Here is a 27148-nt window from a genome sequence, read left to right as displayed (position 1 = left end):
AGGCCTAAAACGAGGCATATTGTCAGGTAATGTAATCCTCTATATGCACTTCAGCGCACCACCGCTGCTAAAACATGGCTGCCACTAAAGAAAAGTCCTGCTGGAAAAAACCTCTTAGGGGAAACACTGTTAGGTGTAAATCAAAGAGGGATTATTAGGACTTGTGTGTGGACATCAATACCAAGAGAAAGAGAGTTCTCTCTCTAACGGGATTAAGATCAAAGAGGGATTATTAGGCCTTGTGTGTGGACATCAATACCAAGAGAAAGAGAGTTCTCTCTCTAACGGGATTAAGATCAAAGAGGGATTATTAGGCCTTGTGTGTGGACATCAATACCAAGAGAAAGAGAGTTCTCTCTCTAACGGGATTAAGATGAAAGAAGAACATCAGAGAGAAAACAGAACGTCTCTCAAAACAACAGATGACCTAACACTCTCCTTCCTACATCGTTACTGGATAACACACACACACACTTATTCCACTACTACTGCAGTGTTGTGTTATATAGATCATATTAAGGGTATTAGGACTCATACCCATCACACCATCTCTACTCATCTGACCATTCTGTCTCCTGGACTTATACTGGCAAACACACAGCAGTCTGCCGCAACACAATCCCCTCTGCAGAAGAACACACGTAAATCCTCCTCCTACACACACACACACACACACACACACACACCATTAATATCACACCACACACACACACACCTTTAATATCACACCACACACACACACCTAATCTGTCCCTATTCAGGAGCAGGGAACAGTCAGGGCAGATTTGGAGTTTAAAAGTCCTTTAAAAAACATGGATGAGCTGATCGAATTATTTAAATGTTGTTTTACCTTTTATTTAACTAGGCAAGTCAGTTAAGAACAAATTCTTATTTTCAATTACGGCCTAGGAACAGTGGGTTAACTGCCTTGTTCAGGGGCAAAACGACAGATTTTTATCTTGTCAGCTCGGGGATTCAATCTAGCAACCTTTCAGTTACTAGACCAATGCTCTAAACACTAGGCTACCTACCGCCCAGAATACCTACAGAGAAGAAGAGAGGAAAGGAGAGGGGAGCTGGTTAAAAGGAGAGAAGAAGAGAGGAAAGGAGAGGGGAGCTGGTTAAAAGGAGAGAAGACGAGAGGAAAGGAGAGGGGAGCTGGTTAAAAGGAGAGAAGACGAGAGGAAAGGAGAGGGGAGCTGGTTAAAAGGAGAGAAGACGAGAGGAAAGGAGAGGGGAGCTGGTTAAAAGGAGAGAAGACGAGAGGAAAGGAGAGGGGAGCTGGTTAAAAGGAGAGAAGAAGAGAGGAAAGGAGAGGGGAGCTGGTTAAAAGGAGAGAAGACGAGAGGAAAGGAGAGGGGAGCTGGTTAAAAGGAGAGAAGACGAGAGGAAAGGAGAGGGGAGCTGGTTAAAGGAGAGAAGAAGAGAGGAAAGGAGAGGGGAGCTGGTTAAAAGGAGAGAAGAAGAGAGGAAAGGAGAGGGGAGCTGGTTAAAAGGAGAGAAGAAGAGAGGAAAGGAGAGGGGAGCTGGTTAAAAGGAGAGAAGAAGAGAGGAAAGGAGAGGGGAGCTGGTTAAAAGGAGAGAAGAAGAGAGGAAAGGAGAGGGGAGCTGGTTAAAAGGAGAGAAGAAGAGAGGAAAGGAGAGGGGAGCTGGTTAAAAAGGAGAGAAGAAGAGAGGAAAGGAGAGGGGAGCTGGTTAAAAGGAGAGAAGAAGAGAGGAAAGGAGAGGGGAGCTGGTTAAAAAGGAGAGAAGAAGAGAGGAAAGGAGAGGGGAGCTGGTTAAAAGGAGAGAATAGCTGTTGAAGAAAAGAGAGGAGAGGGGAGCTGGGAAAAACACTGATAAAGCCTGGTGATGAAAGACAGAGAGAGAGACAGAACGAGGAGAGAAATGTGTTTCAAGATGAACAGCTGCTTTCACAGAGTCCTCTAAGTCACTGTGGCAATGTCATGGAAACTCTAGAACGTTCGAGACCCTGACAAGCCAGCACCATAGCAACGCCACGGCAGCCAACGACAACACCAGACTATCCCTGGAAGGCTTAATACCAGCTGAGAGATAGTGTGACATAGCTGGTTAATTATCTTTGTTTTGATGCCTCGCAGGCTACATATAGCCCCCCCCAACACACACACACACCCTCACCGCTGTCCTTGATGCCGTTCTCCTCTATAGTTTTCTGTTCAGCCAGTTCAGACAGAGACTCATCGATGGTCTGACTCCCTCTCAGAGTCTGGGACAGCCTCCTCCTAAACCGCTTCATCTTCTCCATGGTGCTCTCTGGCAGGGGAGGTCTGGGGAGAGAAGGGGACAGTCAGTAAGTTCTGGGGAGAGTCAGTAAGTTCTGGGGAGAGTCAGTAAGGTCTGGGGAGAGTCAGTAAGGTCTGGGGAGAGTCAGTAAGGTCTGGGGAGAGTCAGTAAGGTCTGGGGAGAGTCAGTAAGGTCTGGGGAGAGGGGGGAACAGTCAGTAAGGTCTGGAGAGAGGAGGGAACAGTCAGTAAGGTCTGGAGAGAGGAGGGGACAGTCAGTAAGGTCTGGGGAGAGGAGGGGACAGTCAGTAAGGTCTGGGGAGAGGAGGGGACAGTCAGTAAGGTCTGGGGAGAGGAGGGAACAGTCAGTAAGGTCTGGGGAGTGAGTCATCTGAGAGAAATGGATACCCACACACTGTTACATGTTCTCAGTTTATTTTATTGAGGAATATTACGGCAGAAAAGAGTAACAGAGAGCTGAAGGGGACGAGAGGTACGAGATAGCTGAAGGGGACGAGAGGTACGAGATAGCTGAAGGGGACGAGAGGTACGAGATAGCTGAAGGGGACGAGAGGTACGAGATAGCTGAAGGGGACGAGAGGTATGAGATAGCTGAAATGAAGAGGCCCGATAGAGACTTATAATATCTATGGTTTTCAGCATGCTGTTCAAACAGCTGGAAACGGACAGAAGGGTGGGTTCATAACAATTCAACTGTTTTCTCTTGTCAGCTAGCAAATAGATCCTTGTCAGCTAGCAAATAGATCCTTGTTAGCTAGCAAATAGATCCTTGTTAGCTAGCAAATAGATCCTTGTTAGCTAGCAAATAGATCCTTGTTAGCTAGCAAATAGATCATTGTTAGCTAGCAAATAGATCCTTGTTAGCTAGCAAATAGATCCTTGTTAGCTAGCAAATAGATCCTTGTTAGCTAAACTTGAAATATAAAGATTAGCAGGCTAATCATTAGCACGTGGGCTTGAGAGATTGTTGATGAGACCTGTGTTACTTTTCAACAAGAAGTGATCCTTATTAGTGAATGTGCATTTTGCATGGTTCTAGTTACATTTGTAACAATAAAAGGGTATGTTCATAGACTTGAAAGCCAGATCAGTGATTACTGCACACAAAAAAAGCAGGTTCAACTATTTTGATAAAATAATTAGTGGGTCTTATGGTTGTGGAAGGCTGGCTCTTATGGTTGATGAACGTAGCCTCTGCAGCAGAGGCAACTCTGGGTCTTCCTTTCCTGTGGCGGTCCTCATGAGAGCGCTTGATGGTTTTTGCAACTGCAATTGAAGAAACTTCCAAAGTTCTTGAAATTTTCAGTATTGACTGACCTTCATGTCTTAAAGTAATGGACTGTCGTTTCTCTTTGCTTATTTGAGCTGTTCTTGCCATAATATGGACTCTTTTACCAAATAGGGCTATCTTCTGTATACCACCCCTACCTTGTCACAACACATCTAATTGGCTCAAACACATTAAGGAAATAAATTCAACAAATTAACTTAAAAAGGCACACCTGTTAATTGAAATGCATTCCAGGTGACTACCTCATGAAGCTGGTTGAGAGAATACCAAGAGTGCAAAGCTGTCATCAAGGCAAAGGCTGGCTACTTTGAAGAACCTCAAATATATTTTGATTTGTTGAACACTTTGTTGGTTACTACATGATTCCATATGTGTTATTTCATAAGGTTTTGATGTCTTCACTATTATCCTACAATGTAGAAAATTGAACAAATAAAGAAAAACCCTTGAATGAGTAAGTGGCCAAACTTTTGACTGGTAATGTATATCATGAATCACCCATAAGTTAGGCTATATCGCCCAGCCCCAGCAAGACGCAACATGTTCTGGGAACTTCCCTAATAAATCAACACTGCTTTCAAAGAGTTCACAAGGAATAGAAGCATCAAACACACCTCAAGCAATATACACCAATACCACATCTATAGTAAACATGGGTTTATGAGAAAGAACACAAGCATCAAAACACACCTCAAGATCCTCAAGCTAAATATCCAAGTAATCCCACATCTGCTGTAAAATGTAGACACTGCATTGATTTATAGCTACTGACTGGAGCGAACACAAGAACCCATCAACACTAAAAAGGAAACAGGCTTAAGGTAGAGTTACTAATAGACCCTAATTAATTTCCAACACTGGAAAAACCTGACGTATTGGGAGAGATAATGATTCATGTCGCTATGGGACGGAATGAGTCTAATGTGAGAAGAAGAACCAAGCTATTAAAACACTTCCACGCATCATTTCGATTTGAGTCACAGAACAGTAGAGGTAATTACATTGAGAAAAGTAGCAAACATGACGTATTGGGAGAGATTCAGGGGATGGAATCTAATATGAACTGACTGGAGGGAACCAGAAACAACCTATCAACAGTCGGGGTGGGGGGGGGGGGGGGTATACAGAATTTAGACGTTATTAAAATAGGCCAATTAATTTACCACACTGGCAAAACATTTTGTATTGGGAGAGATGGATGAAAGTCATGGTCCCAAATGGTACCATACTCCCTAAAAGGTGTGCAGCACGATGTAGGGGATAGTGTGCCATTTGAGTCCATGAACTGCTAGCAGATGGTAAAGCAGGGGATTTCTGAGAAAAAGGGGAGAACAGGACTAGTGTGGGGCTACAGCCCCTTCACGTTGCATTCCATCCCCATTCAGTGTGAGGGACAGATGTTGTGTATGTGGACTCCGGAGTTGTCACTGACAAAGGAATAGCTCAGAGGTCTAATTCCTCTCTGCGGGGGCTCCAGAGCAGCCTCCTCTCTGCGGGGGCTCCAGAGCAGCCTCCTCTCTGCGGGGGCTCCAGAGCAGCCTCCTCTCTGCGGGGGCTCCAGAGCAGCCTCCTCTCTGCGGGGGCTCCAGAGCAGCCTCCTCTCTGCGGGGGCTCCAGAGCAGCCTCCTCTCTGCGGGGGCTCCAGAGCAGCCTCCTCTCTGCGGGGGCTCCAGAGCAGCCTCCTCTCTGCGGGGGCTCCAGAGCAGCCTCCTCTCTGCGGGGGCTCCAGAGCAGCCTCCTCTCTGCGGGGGCTCCAGAGCAGCCTCCTCTCTGCGGGGGCTCCAGAGCAGCCTCCTCTCTGCGGGGGCTCCAGCGCAGCCTCCTCTCTGCGGGGGCTCCAGCGCAGCCTCCTCTCCGCGGGGGCTCCAGCGCAGCCTCAGTGCACACTGTGTTCCACGGAGTAAAAATTAATGAATGCATTTGAATGGAGTTATTGACGGCAGTGTCTGACCCATCCGGTCCTTGTACCTGTAGCTTGACTTGTGGTCTAGTCTGAAGCCCTGGAGTGCTGGATGTGATCCCAGTGTATCCCTGCTCCCATGAGTAAGTAGGCTGAGCAGAAAACTGTGCTCCAGAGACAGGGCCACAGCAAGAGAAGTAGTCCCATTCTGTACGGACTAATTAGAATTTGTTGCCATGGCAACACACTGTGACCCCCCCCCCCCCTCCCTTATGTCTAAATGCAAAGCCCCCAGCAGGAGACTAAAATTATATTCTGTTCTGTCTTCTTTCATCAAACACCCTACAGTACACACACATTTCACCACAGCTAACCATGATTTCCCTACATGGACAAACTCAGCTTTCCAGCAGCTATATGCAAAATTTTATTTTCCACATCAGTTTGCCTGGCATGGAGGACAGTGAGGATTGGAGGGGGTAGGGAAAGACTAAGAGAAGCAGGGGGAAGGGAGAGGAGAGAGAGGGGATGTGAGGAGAGAGAGGGAGGTTGTGAGGAGAAAGTAGAAGTAGGCTGAGGAGAAGCTGCTCAATAAAAGGAGTCAGCATGCATCAGTTCGGCTGGCGGCCGAACTGTGGCAAGACTGAGCACAGCAACAAGACACAAGGTAGTTATACTGCATCAACAAGGTCTCTCCCAGGCAGACACAAGGTAGTTATTCTACATCAGCAAGGTCTCTCCCAGGCAGACATTAAGGCAGACAGGGATTTCCAGATGTGCTGTCCAAGATCTTTTGAAGAAGCACAAAGAAACCGTCAACGTTGAGGACCGTAGACGCAGTGGTCGGCCAAGGAAACTAACTGCAGCAGATGAAAGACATCATCACTTTACTTCGCAATCGGAAGATGTCCTGCAGTGCCATCAGCTCAGAATTGGTAGAAAACCGGCTCTCACAGACCTGTTCGTTTTTCTTTAAGAAGCCCTCCTGTTCTCCACTCATTACCTGTATTAACTGCACCTGTTTGAACTCGTTACCTGTATAAAAGACACCTGTCCACACACTCAATCAAACAGACTCCAACCTCTCCACGACCAGAGAGCTGTGTAAGGACATCAGGGATAAAAATTGTAGACCTGCACAAGGCTGGGATGGGCTACAGGACAATAGGCAAGCAGCTTGGTGAGAAGGCAACAACTGTTGGCGCAATTATATTAGAAAATGGAAGAAGTTCAAGATGACGGTCAATCACCCTCGGTCTGGGGCTCCATGCAAGATCTCGCCTCGTGGGGCATCATTGATCACGAGGAAGGTGAGGGATCAGCCCAGAACTACACGGCAAGACCTGGTCAATGACCCGAAGAGAGCTGGGACCACAGTCTCAAAGAAAACCATTAGTAACACACTACGCCGTCATGGATTAAAATCCTGCAGCACACGCAAGGTCCCCCTGCTCAAGCCAGCGCATGTCCAGGATGGATGGGGCCATGTATCACGAGATCTTGGCCAACAACCTCCTTCCCTCAGTAAGAGTATTGAAGATGGGTCATGGCTGGGTCTTCCAGCATGACAACGACCCGAAACACACAGCCAGGGCAACTAAGGAGTGGCTCCGTAAGAAGCATCTCAAGGTCCTGGAGTGGCCTAGCCAGTCTCCAGACCTGAACCCAATAGAAAATCTTTGGAGGGAGCTGAAAGTCTATATTGCCCAGCGACAGCCCCGAAACCTGAAGGATCTGGAGAAAGTCTGCATGGAGGAGTGGGCCAAAATCCCTGCTGCAGTGTGTGCAAACCTGGTCAAGAACTACAGGAAATGTATGATCTCTGTAATTGCAAACAAAGGTTTCTGTACCAAATATTAAGTTCTGCTTTTCTGATTTATCAAATACTTATGTCATGCAATAAAATGCAAATGAACTAAAAATAATACAATGTGATTTTCTGAATTTTTGTTTTAGATTCCGTCTCTCACAGTTGAAGTGTACCTATGATAAAAAATTTGACCTCTACATGCTTTGTAAGTAGGAAAACCTGCAAAATTGGCAGTGTATCAAATACTTGTTCTCCCCACTGTGTGTGTGTGTGTGTGTGTGTGTGTGTGTGTGTGTGTATGTATATATATTGCTCCTTTGCACCCCAGTATCTCTACTTGCAGAGTCATCTTCTGCATATCTATCACTCCAGTGTTTAATTGCTAAATTGTAATTACTTCGCCACTGTGGCCTATTGATTGCCTTATCTCTCTTATCTTCCCTCATTTGCACACACTGTATATAGATTTTTCTATTGTGTTATTGACTGTACGTTTCTTTATTCCATGTGTAACTGTTGTAAATGAGAACTAGTTCTCAACTGGCCTACCTGGTGAAATAAAGGTGTTCTCAACTGGCCTACCTGGTGAAATAAAGGTGTTCTCAACTGGCCTACCTGGTGAAATAAAGGTGTTCTCAACTGGCCTACCTGGTGAAATAAAGGTGTTCTCAACTGGCCTACCTGGTGAAATAAAGGTGTTCTCAACTGGCCTACCTGGTTAAATAAAGGTGTTCTCAACTGGCCTACCTGGTGAAATAAAGGTGTTCTCAACTGGCCTACCTGGTTAAATAAAAGGTGAAATAGAAAACAAATGCAAAAAAAATGTGGTACCCTTCCTGCAGGCTCATCCTGACATGACCATCCAGCATGTCAATGCCAACAGCCATACTGCTCGTTCTGTGTGTGATTTCCTGCAAGACAGGAATGTCAGTGTTCTGCCATGGCCAGCAAAGAGCCCGGATCTCAATCCCATTGAGCACGTCTGAGACCTGTTGGATCGGAGGGTGAGGGCTGAGGCCAATTCCCCCCCAGAAATGTCCAGGAACTTGCAGGTGCCTTGGTGGAAGAGGGGTAACATCTCACAGCAAGAACTGGCAAATCTGGTGCAGTCCATTAGGAGGAGATGTACTGCAGTACTTAATGCAGCTGGTGGCCACACCAGATACTGACTGTTACCTTGATTTTGACCCCCCTTTGTTCAGGGACACATTATTCCATTTCTGTTAGTCACATGTCAGTGGAACTTGTTCAGTTTGTCTCAGTTGTTGAATCTTGTTATGTTCATACAAATACTTACACATGTTAAGTTTACTGAAAATAAACACTGCTGAAAATAAACACTGCTGAAATATATATATATATATATATATATAAATACATACATACATACATACATACATATACATATCCTGTGCAAGAACTATCTTCAACGTAAAGAAGAACAAGGAGTCCTGGAAGTGATGGTATGGCCCCATATATATATATATATATATATAAAATACTGTGCAAAAGTTTTAGGCTGGTATGTGTGTGTGTGTGTGTGTGTGTATGTACAACACACACACACACACACACACACACAGTTGCAGTTGGAAGTTTACATACACCTTAGCCAAATACATTTAAACTTAATTCTTCACAATTCCTGACATTTAATCCGAGTAAAAATTCCTCGTCTTAGGTCAGTTAGGATCACCACTTTATTTTAAGAATGTGAAATGTCAGAATACTAGTAGAGATAATTATTTATTTCAGCTTTTATTTCTTTCATCACATTCCCAGAAGTTTACATGCTACCAAATGATAATTGAGGGTATTGCCTTTAAATTGTTTAACTTGGGTCAAATGTTTCAGGTAGCCTTCCACAAGCATCCCACAATAAGTTTGGTGAATTTTGGCCCATTCTTCCTGACAGAGCTGGTGTAACTGAGTCAGGTTTGTAGGCCTCCTTGCTCGCACAAAAAATTTCAGTTCTGCCCACAAATTGTCTATGGGATTGAGGTCAGGGCTTTGTGATGGCCACTCCAATCCTTTGGTGTCCTTAAGCCATTTTGCCACAGCTTTGGAAGTATGCTTGGGGTCATTGTCCACTTGGAAGACTCCTTTGCGACCAAGCTTTAACTTACTGACTGATGTCTTGAGATGTTGCTTCAATATATCCACATAATTGTTCTTCCTCATAATGCCATCTATTTTGTGAAGTGCACCAGTCCCTCCTGCAGCAAAGCACCTCCACAACATGATGCTGCCACCCCCGTGCTTCACGGTTGGGATGGTGTTCTTCGGCTTGAAAGCCTCCCCCTTTTCCTCCAAACATAATGATGGTCATTATGGCCAAACAGTTCCATTTTTGTTTCATCAGACCAGAGGACATTTCTCCAAAAAGTATCATCTTTGTCCCCATGTGCAGTTGCAAACCGTAGTCTGGCTTTTTTATGGCGGTTTTGGAGCAGTGGCTTCTTCCTTGCTGAGCAGCCTTTCAGGTTATGTCGATATAGGACTCGTTTTACTGTGGATATAGATACTTTTGTACCCGTTTCCTCCAGCATCTTCACAAGGTCCTTTGCTGTTGTTCTGGGATTGATAGGCACTTTTCACACCAAAGCACGGTCATCTCTAGGAGACAGAACGCGTCTCCTTCCTGAGCGGTATGACGCCATCGTGGTCCCATGGTGGTTATACTTGGGTACTGTTGTTTGTACAGATGAAAGTGGTACCTTCAGGCATTTGGAAATTGCTCCCAAGGATGAACCAGACTTGGAGGTCTACAGTTTATTTCTGAGGTCTGATTTATTTGGATTTTCCCTTGATGTCAAGCAAAGAGGCACTGAGTTTGAAGGTAGGCCTTGAAATGCATCCACAGGTACACCTCCAATTGACTCAAATTATGTCAATTTGCCTATCAGAAGTTTCTAAAGCCATGATATAATTTTCTGGACTTTTCCAAGCTGTTTAAAGGCACAGTCAACTTAGTGTATGTAAACTTCTGACACACTGGAATTGTGATACAGTGAATTATAAGTGAAATAATCTGTCTGTAAACAATTGTTGGAAAAATTACTTGTGTCATGCATGCACAAAGTAGATGTCCTACCCGACTTGCCAAAACTATAGTTTGTTAATTAACATGAAATTTGTGGAGTGGTTGAAAAACGAGTTAATGACTCCAACCTTAGTGAATGTAAACTTCCGACTTCATACATACACACCTACTCATTCAAGGATTTTTTATTTTTATTATTTTCTACATTGTAGAATAATAATGATGACATCCAAACTATGAAATAACATGTATGAAATCATCTAGTAATCAAAAAAGTATTGGCCTTAGGGTGACAGCTCTGGGCCTTATGACAGCTCTGGGCCTTATGACAGCTCTGGGCCTTATGACAGCTCTGGGCCTTATGACAGCTCTGGGCCTTATGACAGCTCTGGGCCTTATGACAGCTCTGGGCCTTATGACAGCTCTGGGCCTTATGACAGCTCTGGGCCTTATGACAGCTCTGGGCCTTATGACAGCTCTGGGCCTTATGACAGCTCTGGGCCTTATGACAGCTCTGGGCCTTATGACAGCTCTGGGCCTTATGACAGCTCTGGGCCTTATGACAGCTCTGGGCCTTATGACAGCTCTGGGCCTTATGACAGCTCTGGACTCCATAAAGGATAGTACACAAGCTAACCACCAGCACTGTCCTTTCACTACTGTAGCATCCTGTAACTGTTAATGCATGGGAGAGGAGGAGAGGGAGAGGAGAGGGGTGAGAGAACGGTTCAGGGCACACAGGCCCTGGCAGGGGGAAACCAGGTGGTCGTCACCATAAGCACGCTGTCATGTGACCAAGCGACTGCCACAGGGCCCACCGGCGACCAGGAAGCAGGGCAACCCACAGGAAGTGGAAGAGAGAGAGGTCACTAGCCCTGACTTACTGACCTTTGTCTATTGTGCAGGTACGATCCAGTACCACGAATGAGCTCGCTCAGGTCGTATTCAGCCTTGGCCCTGTAAAGAGCAGCCTTCTCGATCACTCAGAGAAGACAATGAACACATGAGTGAAGGAAAGGTCTGCTGGGCTGCTGCCTTTAATATAGCACACTTATGTAAGGCCCTCATTGTGAGGAGAGAAGTGGGGCTTCCTGCTGCGAGGGCACAGACAGGAGTTACCAGGAACATGCTCTTACATCACACTGGGTCACTGGAGACAGAACAGGCAGGAGTTTTGAGGAGAGCTGAGCTGTAGACACAGAACAGGCAGGAGTTGAGGAAAGATGAGTTGAGCATGGCAACAGAACATGTCGTCCACCTTACAGAGAGAGTGGGGCCACGTTCAGTATAGGCAAACGTTGTAGATAGCAATGTCATGAACAGAGCTGTCATGATTAGTTGTTTTACATATCAGAGTGGCATGTAACATATTTTAATATAACACAGTATCTGACAGTGCTCTGCTTAACACACCCCTAAATCCACTTCCTGAATTTGCATATTTGAAGGGTCTAGACAGTGTACACCTTATAGACCTGAACAAAAATATAAACGCAACAGGTTTTGGTTCCATGTCTCATGACCTGAAATAAAAGAGCGAGAGAGCGGGTGGGGGACAGAGCGGGTGGGGGACAGAGCGAGAGAGAGCGAGAAGAGCGGGTGGGGGACAGAGCGAGAGAGCGGGTGGGGGACAGAGCAGGTGGGGGACAGAGCGAGAGAGCGGGTGGGGGACAGAACAAGAGAGAGCGGGTGGGGGACAGAACAAGAGAGAGCGGGTGGGGGACAGAGCAAGAGAGAGCGGGTGGGGGACAGAGCAAGAGAGAGCGGGTGGGGGACAGAGCAAGAGAGAGCGGGTGGGGGACAGAGCAAGAGAGAGCGGGTGGGGGACAGAGCAAGAGAGAGCGGGTGGGGGTCAGAGCGAGAGAGAGCGGGTGGGGGACAGAGCGAGAGAGCGGGTGGGGACAGAGCGAGAGGGTGGGGGACAGAGCGAGAGAGAGGGTGGGGGACAGAGCGAGAGAGCGGGTGGGGGACAGAGCGGTTGGGGGACAGAGCAAGAGAGAGAGAGCGGGTGGGGGACAGAGCGGGTGGGGGACAGAGCAAGAGAGAGAGAGCGGGTGGGGGACAGAGCGGGTGGGGGACAGAGCGAGAGCGAGGGACAGAGCAAGAGAGAGAGCGGGTGGGGGACAGAGCGGGTGGGGGACAGAGCGGGTGGGGGACAGAGCAAGAGAGAGAGAGCGGGTGGGGGACAGAACGGGTGGGGGACAGAGCAAGAGAGAGAGAGCGGGTGGGGGACAGAACGGGTGGGGGACAGAGCGAGAGAGAGCGAGCGAGAGAGAGCGGGTGGGGGACAGAGCGAGCGAGAGCGGGTGGGGGACAGAGCGAGCGAGAGAGAGCGGGTGGGGGACAGAGCGAGCGAGAGAGAGCGGGTGGGGGACAGAGCGAGAGAGAGAGCTCAGTCTGTGGCAAGACAGGCATTTAACACTAGCTGTCACTCAGAGCGGTCGTTGTTATAGCAGCGGCGTTAATCAACTTTGAGTCTTATTTTCTCTGAGGACCGACCAGGACCCTGTTATCATTAGTCCACATACACACAAGTCTGTCAAAGGTGACTACTGTCATCACCTTTCTGCCAACACATCAGCACTCTGGTGCCAGCGCCACTCAGACCCTGACACGGGTGACGACAGAGCGAGAGAGGAGTGGCGGGGACGACAGAGCGAGAGAGGAGTGGCGGGTACGACAGAGCGAGAGAGGAGTGGCGGGTACGACAGAGCGAGAGAGGAGTGGCGGGTACGACAGAGCGAGAGAGGAGTGGCGGGGACGACAGAGCGAGAGAGGAGTGGCGGGGACGACAGAGCGAGAGAGGAGTGGCGGGGACGACAGAGGAGTGGCGGGGACGACAGAGGAGTGGCGGGGACGACAGAGCGAGAGAGGAGTGGCGGGGACGACAGAGCGAGAGAGGAGTGGCGGGGACGACAGAGCGAGAGAGGAGTGGCGGGGACGACAGAGCTAGAGAGGAGTGGCGGGGACGACAGAGCTAGAGAGGAGTGGCGGGGAGGGGAGGAGGCCGAAGAAGAGACTAGGGGTCATTGACTTAACAGATGAGCGCATGGGAAAGAGAAAGACCAAGTACCATTTACAGAGATAGTCGTGTCCCTTGACGCTCAATTCTGTATTTTTACACTGTAGCAGTACAGGGTGTTGTTCAACTGCAGACAAACCTCTAGATAAACCACCTGTCTCTCAACTGCTTCCAATTCACTCCTTCCCACTAACCTAATGTTTAGATCTACATTGAACAATGACAACGCAACGTGAAACCATTTCTAAGCTTTTACTGAGTTACAGTTCATATCAAGGAAATCAGTCAATGGAAAGAAATTCATTAGGCTCTAAAATGGATGGATTTCACACGACTGGGAATACAGACTTGCATCCGTTGGTCATAGATGCAGAACAAAAGGCAGGAGCGTAGATCAGAAAACCAGTCAGTATCTGGTGTGACCACCATTTTCCTCATGCAGCACAACATCTCTTCTTTGCATAGAGTTGAACAGGCTTGATAATTGTGGCCTGTGGAATGTTGTCTAACTCCTCTTCAATGGCTGTGGGAATTTACTGTATATTGGCGGGACCTGGAACATGCTGTCGTACACGTTGATCCCAGAGCATCCCAAACATGCTCAATGGGTGACATGTCTGGTGAGTAGGCAGGCCATGGAGAACTGGGACATTTTCAGCTTCCAGGAATTGTGTACAGATCCTTGCGACATGGGGCTGTTCATTATTATGCTGAAACATGAGGTGATGGATGAACGGCACAACAATGGGCCTCAGGATCTCATCACGATATCTCTGCATTCAAATTTCCATCGATAAAATGCAATTGTGTTTGTTGTCCGTAGATTATGCCTGCCCATACCATAACCCCCCCCCACACACACACAATAGGGCTTTATTGCAGACAGAAATACTCCTCAGCAGTGCACACACACGACTCCGACATTCCTCGTCCTAATATTCCTAAATTCCATCATTTTACTTTTAGATGTGTGAATTCTTGTGTATTATTAGATATTACTGCACTGTTGGAGCTAGGAACACAAGCATTTCACTACACCCGCAATACCATCTGCTAAATATGTGCATGTGACCAATACCATCTGCTAAATATGTGCATGTGACCAATACCATCTGCTAAATATGTGCATATGACCAATACCATCTACTAAATATGTGCATGTGACCAATACCATCTACTAAATATGTGCATGTGACCAATACCATCGGCTAAATATGTGCATGTGACCAATACCATCGGCTAAATATGTGCATGTGACCAATACCATCTGCTAAATATGTGCATATGACCAATACCATCTGCTAAATATGTGCATGTGACCAAGATAATTTGATTTGGCCACACCCTTCGTGTCTTATTGCTTAAATACACAGCTGAATCCTAGGACTGATGCTATCTGTCTGTTTACTAGCCAGCTGTGTACCAGCTCAACATATAAACAGAAAGGAAAGCAGGAGGCAACATCCGTGTTCCTTTGTTCATAATGGAGATTAAGCTAGAGATAGCCTACATCCCAAACGGATCCCTATTCCCACAGGGCTCTGGTCTAAAGTAGTGCCCTAAGTAGGGAACAGGGTGCCATTTAAGACATAACCAGAGAAATCTATTTGGTCATCTGGCCTTCGCTTTGTTCATAATGAGATAATCACTCAGGAGTGGTTTCATCAAAGACCCTTGCCTTGTGGAGAGTCACAAAGCACAAACAGCCAGCAACTCTCTCACACACACACACACACACACACACGAGACATAAAGGCAACAACATTATCATCACAGAGGACACCAATTATCAGCCTTTCTCTCCCCCTCTCGTCCACATAACAGCTTCGGCCTGTCTGCCACATAGTGTTTCACAGCAGTCAGTCACACACACTAAGGTGTGTGAGCTTCCTTATCGACAGTAAGGGCAGGTGGGAGCCAGAATATCAGAGGCTCAAAACACAGACATTGTTCTCTTTAGGCCTGACTCACAAATTACACCCTATTTTAACTATGTAGGGAATAGGAAGCCATTTTAGATGTCCTGGTCAAAAAGTAGTGCACTGAATAGGGAACAAAGTGCCATTTGGGATATACCCTAATAGCTTTAGAGAGGCTGTTCTTACCCCAGAACCAGCCTTCTCCTGCTGGAGTAAAGTTGTCTGTACTGTGAGGCTGTCCACGACAACAACAAAAAAAGCATTGGTTGACCGAAAGTCGTCTGCTCTTTCGACCAATAGAATATATTTTTTTTTAAGTGTATTTTTCCATATACAGTGGGGCAAAAAAGTATTTAGTCAGCCACCAATTGTGCAAGTTCTCCCACTTAAAAATATGAGAGAGGCCTGTAATTTTCATCATAGGTACACTTCCACTATGACAGACAAAATGAGGGAAAAAAATCCAGAAAAATCACATTGTAGGATTTTTTATGAATTTATTTGCAAATTATGGTGGAAAATAAGTATTTGGTCAATAACAAAAGTTTCTCAATACTTTGTTATATACCCTTTGTTGGCAATGACAGAGGTCAAACGTTTTATGTAAGGTTTTCACACACTGTTGCTGGTATTTTGGCCCATTCCTCCATGCAGATCTCCTCTAGAGCAGTGATGTTTTGGGGCTGTTGCTGGGCAACAACTCCCTCCAAAGATTTTCTATGGGGTTGAGATCTGGAGACTGGCTAGGCCACTCCAGGACCTTGAAATGCTTCTTACGAAGGCACTCCTTCGTTGCCCGGGCGGTGTGTTTGGGATCATTGTCATGCTGAAAGGCCACGTTTCATCTTCAATGCCCTTGCTGATGGAAGGAGGGTTTCACTCAAAATCTCACGATACATGGCCCCATTCATTCTTTCCTTTACACGGATCAGTCGTCCTGGTCCCTTTGCAGAAAAACAGCCCCAAAGCATGATGTTTCCACCCCCATGCTTCACAGTAGGTATGGTGTTCTTTGGATGCAACTCAGCATTCTTTGTCCTCCAAACACAACGAGTTAAGTTTTTACCAAAAAGTTATATTTTGGTTTCATCTGACCATATGACATTTTCCCAATCTTCTTCTGGATCATCCAAATGCTCTCTAGCAAACTTCAGACGGGCCTGGACATGTACTGGCTTTAGCAGGGGGACACGTCTGGCACTGCAGGATTTGAGTCCCTGGCGGCGTAGTGTGTTACTGATGGTAGGCTTTGTTATTTTGGTCCCAGCTCTCTGCAGGTCATTCACTAGGTCCCCCCGTGTGGTTCTGGGATTTTTGCTCACCGTTCTTGTGATCATTTTGACCCAACAGGGTGAGATCTTGCGTGGAGCCCCAGATCGAGGGAGATTATCAGTGGTCTTGTATGTCTTCCATTTCCTAATAATTGCTCCCACAGTTGATTTCTTCAAACCAAGCTGCTTACCTATTGCAGATTCAGTCTTCCCAGCCTGGTGCAGGTCTACAATTTTTGTTTCTGGTGTCCTTTGTCAGCTCTTTGGTCTTGGCCATAGTGGAGTTTGGAGTGTGACTGTTTGAGGTTGTGAACAGGTGTCTTTTATACTGATAACAAGTTCAAGCAGGTGCCATTAATACAGGTAACGAGTGGAGGACAGAGGAGCCTCTTAAAGAAGAAGTTACAGGTCTGTGAGAGCCAGAAATCTTGCTTGTTTGTAGGTGACCAAATACTTATTTTCCACCATAATTTGCAAATTAATTAATTAAAAATCCTACAATGTGATTTTCTGAATTTTTTTTCTCATTTTGTCTGTCATAGTTGAAGTGTACCTATGATGAAAATTACATGCCTCTCTCATCTTTTTAAGTGTGAGAACTTGCACAATTGGTGGCTGACAATACTTTCTTGCCCCACTGTATAGACCGACACACCCTGTGTGTTTTAATACAATCAACTATATGAATTGAGCGTGTCTGATTTTTCTAACTTACGGTTTGATGAAATAAGAATCAAGCGTATGCCAACTACGCTCCTGCTATTACTCTCAAGTTGCCAGGCAATAGGCTACACGAGGAGTCGGCAACCTTTCTCATGTGTATAGCGTAGCCTAGTGGATAGAGCGTTGGACTAATAACCGGAAGGTTGCGAGTTCAAACCCCCGAGCTGACAAGGTACAAATCTGTCGTTCTGACCGTGAACAGGCAGTAAACCCACTGTTCCCAGGCCGTCATTGAAAATAAGAATGTTCTTAACTGACTTCCCTGGTTAAATAAAGGTTAAAAAAAATTACACAATTAAATTTAAAATATGTAAAAATGGCCTAAATAAAGCCAACAAATAAAAAACATTGCAGCCTGCAGTTAGAAAATATCCTGGCTACACCATGGCCTGTCTGCAAGGAACTTAAAATATATATATTTTTTAAATAATCATTTTAACTAGGCAAGTCAGTTAAGAACAAATTTGTATTTTCAATGATGGCCTACTAGGGAGCCGTGGGTTAACTGCCTTTTTCAGGGGCAGAACGACATATTTTTTAGTCAACCTTGTCAGCTCAGGGATTCAATCTTGGAACCTTTCGGTAACTGGCCCAACGTTCTAACCACTAGGCTACCTGCTGCCACAAATGTTCTACTGCTCGAGCTCCTGTTCCTCTTATAGAATATTAGCTCAGAAGTATTATGGAGCTCCTGCACCTAAATATAAAACAGTACCAGCACCCAAAATGAGTACTGGAACCTATTTCAGTCCAAGTCAAGCACCAATAAGAAGTAGGCCTATTTTATGACATTTCCTCTGGATCAGAGCATGACATTAAATGTACTCGGGTGATATATGCAATGGGGAATTGACATACATTAACAATCAAAGAATTCACACAATGAAGTGATTAAAACAATATAAGTGCACAAACTGGCAGGAGCGCGCGCATTTTGAGGAGAGAAGTGCTTTGTATGGTCAATCTGACGTCTGCATTGACCGTGCAGCATTTTCGGTGACACGGCCTCAGCGCAGAGCTGTTGTCAAGGAAGTGAGTTTGTGTTGATACAGGATGTCCCGCCCCCACCTACCGTCAACCAATCATGTCAATGCGGAGCTATACAGAGCCCTACACATTGTTACCACATTTGGGAGGTGCATGGCGATGCGGTACCGAGCGCGATGTGTGTGAGCGCGCGCGTCTGTTTTTCAGGCTGACTGCAAAATTGAGAGAGTTGGGTGACAGGCCAGGAGCTAAATTTGCTCACTAAGATTTGTTGTCTATGGCAACTGCATTTCAGGAGGGGCTGCTTTGGGAGCCTGGGTGGCAGAGTTCTATTATGTTAATACCGCAGAGATAGAGGAAGACTTGGTATGAATGGTTATTTATAGACCGGAGTTACAGGAATGGGGAGTGTGTGGTGTGGATTCCGTGTGCGCGCGTGTCATGGCATCTGCTCTGTTGGGGACTTGTGAGAGGCGACACTAACCTTCAGCTAGCTGTCATTGGTCTGGCTGCTTAAAAAGGCCCAGTGCAGTAACAAAATGTGATTCTCCTGTGTTTTATAGAAACAGTTCCACACGGAGATTGAAATAATACTCTAAAATTGTGAAAATTACGATAAATACCCTTTCAGTGTAAGAGCTGTTTAAAAAGACAGCGTGAAGTTTCAGCCTGTTTTGTGTGGGATGGAGTTTTGGCATAGCCTGACGACTCACACTAAATTCTTTGTTACTCTGTTGTTCACCGCAGACTTTAGTCTGAGACTGCCATCAGTGAAGTCATTTGTGGTGATGAGGGGCACGAGGCGCTGTACAAAAGTAATCAGCGATAGGATCATCTCTAACCAATCAGAGTATCAAAGACAAATTACACATTTTCCAACCACCGCTTTACCAAAGATTGTCTATAGTGACAAGATAGACATGTGACTGCTCTAACAATGGAAATACATGTCCTTAAAGATGAAGGCATACAGGGGGAACCAAGATCAGGTGGGACCATTCTAGCCAATGAGAGAGAGCGACTCATCTTTGTATCTGTGCCATTATAGCATCTGTGATAGCATCAAAGCTATCTCCATTTTAATTTAGTCATTTTTCTTCTTCATTGGCTGATTTCTCCCAACTCATTTGAATCCCTACCCAGTTGACTACTTTAAAATGGTGGAGCCCTCAATGGCAAAGTCCATGCTAAAATGGATTATATCCATGATGAGTTCTCTCTATGACACCAGGCACAACTCAACTTTCCCCCCAAAGTTGCCCGAAGTGCCACTCGCATCCACTTATATCAGTGCATTCGTAGCAACCTAACCATCACTGGGGCGGTAGGTAGCTTAGTGGTTAGAGTGTTGGGCCAGTAACCGAAAGGTTGCTAGATCGAATCCCCGAGCTGATGAGGTAAAAATCTGTCGTTCTGCCCCAGAACAAGGCAGTTAACCCACTGTTCCTTGGCCATCATTGTAAATAAGAATGTATTCTTAACTGACTTGCCTGGTTAAATAAATACAAATATTTTCTATCAAATAAGCATCACGTACCAAATTAGCAATTACATATTTTGTTGACCAAACTCACTCATTGACCTCCATACAAAAATTATTAACGTGGGCTAAATGATCGTGGACAAATTTTCAGCTATGCATAGTAGCAATGGACTGTATTTACAAATGTAAAGTGGGTAGTGGAATCAATAGTATATATTAGAACAGCAGCTGGGATTAATTCCATTGTGTGAGTGAGTGAGAGTAAGTAGTCAGTGCATATAGTCACTAAGGTGCAGGACGGTTCAGGGAGACAGCTAGGTTTAGCTTTTCAGCAGTCTGATGGCCTGGTGGTAAAGGCTGTCTTGGAGCCTGTTGGTGTGAGACCTGATACTCTGGTACCGCTTGCCAGATGGTAATAGAGTTAAGTCTGTGGCTCAGGTGACTGGAGTTCTTGACGATCTCTCGGGCCTTCCTCAGACATCTCCTGGTGTAGGTGTCCTGGAGGACAGGGAGCTGGCCCCCAGTGATGGATTGGGCCTTCCGCACCAACATCTGTAGGGCCTTTCGGTTGAGGGCGGTTGCAGTTGCCATACCAGGCGGTGATGGCGCTCTCGATTGTGCAGCTGTAAAACCGGGGTCTTTAAGGTGTCAGCACGGTTCAGTTTGGCTGGCACTTAGCCGAACTCTGCTAGCCGAACTCTGCTAGCCGAACTCTGCTAGCCGAACTCTGCTAGCCGAACTCTGCTAGCCGAACGCTGCTGGCCGAACGCTGCTAGCCGAACGAATGTGCTCGCATAATCCCTTCAAAAGACCTTCGCATGAAAAACTTTTTAAAAAGCGGCAATAGATTCTTATAACTAACCCAAGATAGACCACAGCCTGTCATTTCCAATGGGAACAAATGAGCCATAGTGGGCAGAACAAGCAAGGAGGGAGGCAGAGCCAAGCATGAGCGAGAGAGATCCTATTGGCACATTCTAGCATCATCATACAAACCTGTTCATTCTAGTTCTGGGAACAGAAAACTGTATTGCGATCAAATGTTTCATTGATGAGAAAATGTGCTCAATACATCTCGTTCCATCTTCTCCCACTGCCCGCCAGTGGGCTTCCTCTCACTACCATATTTGGTAGTGAGTGGAAACGCCAAGCAGATACTTCACATTTAAACATCCAGTGAAATATCTGTCTCATTGTTCAATCTGTTATAGTACTGTTTGTCCATTGAGACGCCGTAGTAAATACTGGCTAACTCAAAATAGTCTGAATTAATCTCAGATAACTCAAGAAATGTCATTAATTTGACATTTTTGCTGAGGAAATCTTAGTCGCGCAATTTTACATCTAAGATGTTCCGTGCTGTATTTGTCAATGAAAGAATTTGCATGAAAATGAGTCATCTCTCAATGAATGACAACAAAGAATCCCTACTGTTGACCAATCACCGATGGAGGGGCGTAGACTTCAGCTCCGAACTGTGGCTTGCCTTCAGAAAACGCCCAAACAGACGGAAAAAAAACCTCACCAAAATCCAGAACAAACGAAAACGTCACAAAACGTTGTCATATGCACAAACTCTTCCAAACCGCTTCGGCCAGGAAGCAGGCAGACGCCTTTAGGCACAACAGCTTGACATGTTGTGCCTCGGTTCAAATCCCCGAGCTGACAAGGTACAAATCTGTCGTTCTGCCCCTGAACAGGCAGTTAACCCACTGTTCCTAGGCCGTCATTGAAATTAAGAATTTGTTCTTAACTGACTTGCCTAGTTAAATAAAGGTAAAATAAATACAATTTCTGACACCAAAAACAAAAAATAGCAGTCTAGGTCAACACATGAACTCAGGCTGACATACTTTCCACCAGAGCTTGGGTCGATTTACTTTCCAATTCTTTGAAATGGTCTTGACTCAAACATAGGAGTAACAATATATACACACACACTGGTTATTCCAACTTTACAATACCGGTAATCAATACACTATAACAGCCAGCTCCAGGCTAGATACACAGGGGACTTCTGGCCCAGAGCAGGCACTAGCTTTACAAAGGAAATGTAGTCTACAGTGTGTGTGTACACGGTCCCTCAGGCTGAGTGAGATCACATTCAGAACAATGACGTCTTCCTTCAGGACATCCTGCCACACACACCACACACACGGAAGGAATACCATGAAAATGACTGACTACCACTTGAGTCATCCTTGAAGTGAACCCAGAGAAACACCCTCCTGTAGTCTGTACTGTAAAGCTGCTCTACAGGGTTCTGTCTGCCAAGCAGCAAGGCTCCATCATGCCAACTAATGTATCTAGTAGGGCCGGGATGATACCTGTACTGTGACAAGGAAACAAAACAAAGCAGATTTAACTTTTCGGAAAACTGCCGTAATGTTGTCATCCAGAGTCACATTGATTTATTTTACAAGCTATAAACAAACAATATTTTACATACTACAGATTTTTAGAGGACCAAAGAGTTGTCTGCTTCACGTTTTCATTTTTGCCTTGGAAAAATAGTGAACTCAACTCAGCAAAAAAAAAAAAAAGTCCTCTCACTGCGTTTATTTTCAGCAAACTTAACATTTGTAAATATTTGTATGAACATAAACAAGATTCAACAGACATAAACTGAATAAGTTCCACAGACATGTGACTAACAGAAATTGAATAATGTGTCCCTGAACAAAGGGGGGGGGGGGTCAAAATCAAAAAGTAACAGTCAGTATCTGGTGTGGCCACCAGCTGCATTAAGCTGCAGCTGCATTAAGTACTGCAGTACATCTCCTCCTCATGGACTGCACCAGATTTGCCAGTTCTTGCTGTGAGATGTTACCCCACTTTTCCACCAAGGCACCTGCAAGTTCCCGGATATTTCTGGGGGGGAATGGCTCAAGCCCTCACCCTCCGATTCAACACGTCCCAGACGTGCTCAATGGGATTGAGATCCGGGCTCTTCGCTGGCCATGGCAGAACACTGACATTCCTGTCTTGCAGGAAATCACGCAGAGAACGAGCAGTATGGTTGGTGGGACGTTTCTTTTTTTGCTGAGTTTAGTATCGTCCCCACCTTCGTATCCAAACACACCAAGAAAGTCGTGAAGAGGGCACAACACCACATTCTCTTCCCCAGGAGACTGAAAAGATTTAGCATGGGTCCCCAGATCCTCAAAAAGTTCTACAGCTGCACCATCGAGAACTGGTTGCATCACCGCCTGGTATGGCAACTGCTCGGCATCTGATGGTACAGCGCTACAGAGGGTAGTGCGTATGGCTTAATACATCACTGGGGCCAAGCTTCCTGTCATCATGGACCTATATCCTAGGCCCAGAATATTGTCAAAGACTCCAGTCAGCCAAGTCAGACTCTTCTCTCTGCTATATCCGAAGCGCCAAGTCTCAGACCAAAAGGCTCCTTAAACAGCTTCTACCCCCAAGCCATAAGACTGAACAATTAATCAAATGGCCACCCAGACTATTTACATTTACCCCCCCCCCCCCCCCCTTTGTTTTTATGCTGCTGCAACTCGCTGTCTATTACCTATGCATAGTCACTTTACAAATTACCTCGACTAACCTGTACCCCCGCACATTGACTCAGTACCCCCTGTATGCCTTGTTATTGTTATGTAAATGTATTGTGTTACTTTGATTAGATTTTTTTAAACTTTATTTTGTAAATATTTTCTTAACTCTATTTCTAGAACTGCATTGTTGGTTAAGGGCTTGTAGTAAGTAAGCATTTCACATTAAGGTCTACACCTGTTGTATTTGGCGCATGTGACAGGAAACATTTGATTTGATCTCCACACGACACAAATTCAAACAAAAAAAGTGTAGATAATCACTAATATTTCTCTGGGATGTTGGATGCAATCCATTCTCTATTAATTGCGTTAAATATAATGTACAGAATGTAGGTTTTTACATAAAAGTAGACTAAAGCCTTTTGGGAGAGGATTGGCATAGGGATTTAATTTTAAAAGGATTTCATTCAAAAATGATTTTGTTCTAGAAATATTTTTTGGAAAACAAACAGGTTTAGATTATTAGGATCCCCATTAACTACTGCACATGCAGCAGCACCTCTTCCTAGGGGTCCACATAAAACACAAAGCACGAGAGATTTAAAATACAGGTCAGTAAATCAATGTTGGGTATCATCACTTCACAATAACACGTTCAATTCATTTTGAATACAGTCACTTTTTGACAGCACCCTTTTTGATTTAAACTAAACCTTACATACATATTAGCCCATTATAGAAGTGCTCAGAAAGTGACTTCTTGGACCTGAACGCAAACACATTCAAGAGATTACAGGTGCTCAAAATTGCCCCATTTTGCATACCCCACTATATCATAAGACATCCATGTCATAGCTTCACACTGAAACATAAAATAAAAAATTACAAGGATCACAGGTGTGCCTAAGTTGAAAAATGTAGGCGCACAACGAAAAATATTTGAGGTATTGAAGCTAGAATTTATCTGGGTGTACTGGTGGGTCCTAAATTTAAATTCCAGGTCGCACAGAGAACTATTTATGCACGTATGAGAGTAAAATGGTCATCTTCATCTTTTCATCACTGGAAAAGACAAATGGTTTAGATAGATATCATTTAAAAAAGTTTACAAACAGGGTTTCAGATTATTTATTTTTTTATTATAAAAGAATTGACATTTAACGCCAATTATCTAAAAACGTGTAAACTCCAATTTAAAAATATATATATTTACAGATGTTGTAGCTTAGATCCTATTTGACATCGTCTACGGTTTGTGTTGTGCTGCCTTCGGATGAGACAGCATGCTCTTGAATAAAATGGTAATCAAATATTAACATCAACATTCAAATTTTAACTAGGCAAGTCAGTTAAGAACAAATTCTTATTTTCAATGACGGACTAGGAACAGTGGGTTAACTGCCTGTTCAGGGGCTGAACGACAGATTTGTACCTTGTCAGCTCGGGGATTTGAACTTGAAACCTTCCAGTTACTAGTCCAACGCTCTAACCACTAGGCTTCCCTGGTATAAAGATGGTTGGAGGTCCACACATCAGAGAATATTGACTTGAATGGGAATATCTGTTGTTTTAAATTATACTGTGAATCATCCATAGGAAACCTATTGTAATCACAGAAATATAGATAATAGAATAGACATGAACATTTAAGTTGGCATTAAACAGTGGGTGGACCAGCGATCATGTTTATGGTAGTAATTACAAGTTAACATTTCAATTTAAAAAGATGTACCAGCTAAAGTGCAGTGGTCTGAAGGGATAGGTCCATTCTATTAGTTATATTTCTATGACTGAAATGACAACCCATCCTGTATTCAAGAGCATGTTGTGTCTCAACCGATGACAGACACAACACAAAAACCTCAGATGATGTGAAATAGGGTGTAAGCAACAACATAATGCAGAGTCTCTGTCCTCCTTTAAGGCACAGCTTAAGAAAAGCTTTCAAGGACCTCTGCTAATTCTGTTCTCTTGTCCCTCGGATCTGACCACACCATTATATAGCTTTGTTAGTGGTCTATGTTGTGTGTTTTGGATCTGTTTTTTTGAAGGGGGGGGGGGGGGGGGCTTGGGTGTGAGAAGCACTTTAAATTAAACAAATTAAATGAATTGTTATAATAAGAGGAATAATATGGTGGCTTACGCCATTTTTTTTTTTTTGACATTGTTTCAAAATTACCCCAAACATTTTTTTTATTTTACATTTTCAATAAATATTTAAATAGATAAAATCGTTTGTAAGCTTATAAATGATATCAAACAACAGTGTATATTTTACAGTGATGAAGACTTGGATGTCTCATGGTTTTGGGGGGGGGGGGGGGTGCAGAATGTGACAACTTCGAGCAGCGTTATCGCTTGAATGTTTTGGAATTCAGGTCCAAAAATGTAACTTTCTGACCACTTCTTCCATGGGCAAACGTATGGAATGTTGTTTATATCAAAGGGGATGCTGTCAAAAAGTGTTTTAATTTAAATGGATTTACCCAATACACGCCCACATAAGACTACATTCTAAACTAGCAGGGATAATGGTGTTTTTTTGCCAAATATGTTTCAAATTAATATTTTATTTTGGTTCCTCTTTAAACCCCGTTTTGGGAAATGATTGTACCTTTCCTTATCAAACAATAACATATTTCTGCGAATTCAGCAACAAATAGTGCACACTTATCTATCCCACATAACACATGATAGTAGCGTCGTGCCTTTTAAACGTGTAATTATTCTCAGTGGAGAGAGTATCCAGTTTACATCCCAAAGCATAGGATAACTCCAATAGAAAACAGCCTGTCCCCCACAATAACAAACTGAAAGGCATTGACAAACACACAACAATGAAGAAAACATTGCTACCCCATTTTGCGACAATGCATGGTAGAATGTGTCTTGTCGTTGTTGTTGTTGTATGAATGTAGCCACCTCAAGCCGTTATCACCAAGCCACTTGTACAGTAGACTAACATTTGTTGCAATATTGCAAAGGACCCATAAGAAAATGTAACTATAGCGCTCACCAGAAACGATGTGCGTTGTTCCGACCAGTGTCCCCGTCCCCGGAGTTTCTTTTCAATCCGGATGCAGTCTTTCCACACGCCGTAAAAAGAGGAATACTTTGTTGTCTGCGTGTGCTAGTTTATTATCTCCGATAATGTCGCCTAAATCTGCGAAGGTGTCGCTTCCAGCATGACTATTGAGGATTCGAAGTTAAGAACCTGGTGGAAAAGAAGCCGTAGCGAGTGTTCCGTTCCCTTTTCGGTAGGAGAACAGACCAGCTGTGCGAACCGATGATCACAATAGATCGCTCGTGAGGGGTGCCTGCCTACTTAGGCCGCGTTAAAATACTAGTCGGAACTATGACCTAAGAAATGTCCGACTTGATGAGTCGTTCAACACCGCACGTGTATAACTATCCCCAGTTAGCAAGTCGGACATTTCCGAGTTTCCAAGTTCCCACAAGTAGTTGAACACAGCATTACTGCTGCTTACTAACTACTACCACCGCAGTGTCATCAAAAAAACATTTTCCGACCACGGTCACTAGGTGAAATAGCGCCACCCTTCGCTGTGATCGCTACCGGCTACCATACACACCGGACAGGACAGCAGTGTTGTACTGTCCGGTCTTGCATTTTTACTCGATATTGACTCGATCTTGAAAAGTGAGGACTCGTAATTTATTTCCGAGACCAGCTCATAAAAAAAAAAAACCTGAGCCTGATTATCAGCTCCCATTCAGTCAGCGCATAAAACCGCTTTGCCAGGTCAAATATCCACGCTTCTTTTCATTTCTCATCGCCCATTGAAACCTGGGCTTGCTAATTTACTCGTAAGATTGCTGATTTCTACTTTTATTGATAAAATATCCTCAAACTTTGTTGCGCTCATCAGAATGTCTTTAAATCTGTTTTA

General features: G+C 44.7%; 1 protein-coding gene across 2 annotated transcripts in view; it reads right to left on the bottom strand.

Annotated features, from left to right (window-relative positions):
- The window catches only part of LOC109867702 (cyclin-dependent kinase 17), a 58102-nt gene extending 31364 nt beyond the window's left edge, over positions 1–26738 (bottom strand). For both annotated transcript variants that reach the window (XM_031801273.1, XM_031801274.1), the window contains exons 1-2: positions 26254–26738; positions 2143–2291 (exon numbers count right to left, since the gene is read on the bottom strand). In XM_031801273.1, coding sequence (XP_031657133.1) covers positions 2143–2269 — 127 coding nt within the window. In that variant the 5' untranslated portion in view covers positions 2270–2291; positions 26254–26738. The remainder of the gene's footprint in view (positions 1–2142; positions 2292–26253) is intronic.
- Between the last annotated feature and the right edge of the window lie 410 nt (positions 26739–27148).

This window comes from Oncorhynchus kisutch, linkage group LG22, assembly GCF_002021735.2.
Source record: "Oncorhynchus kisutch isolate 150728-3 linkage group LG22, Okis_V2, whole genome shotgun sequence".
Taxonomy (NCBI): Eukaryota; Metazoa; Chordata; class Actinopteri; order Salmoniformes; family Salmonidae; genus Oncorhynchus; species Oncorhynchus kisutch.
This window is presented reverse-complemented; position numbering and strand designations above follow the sequence as displayed.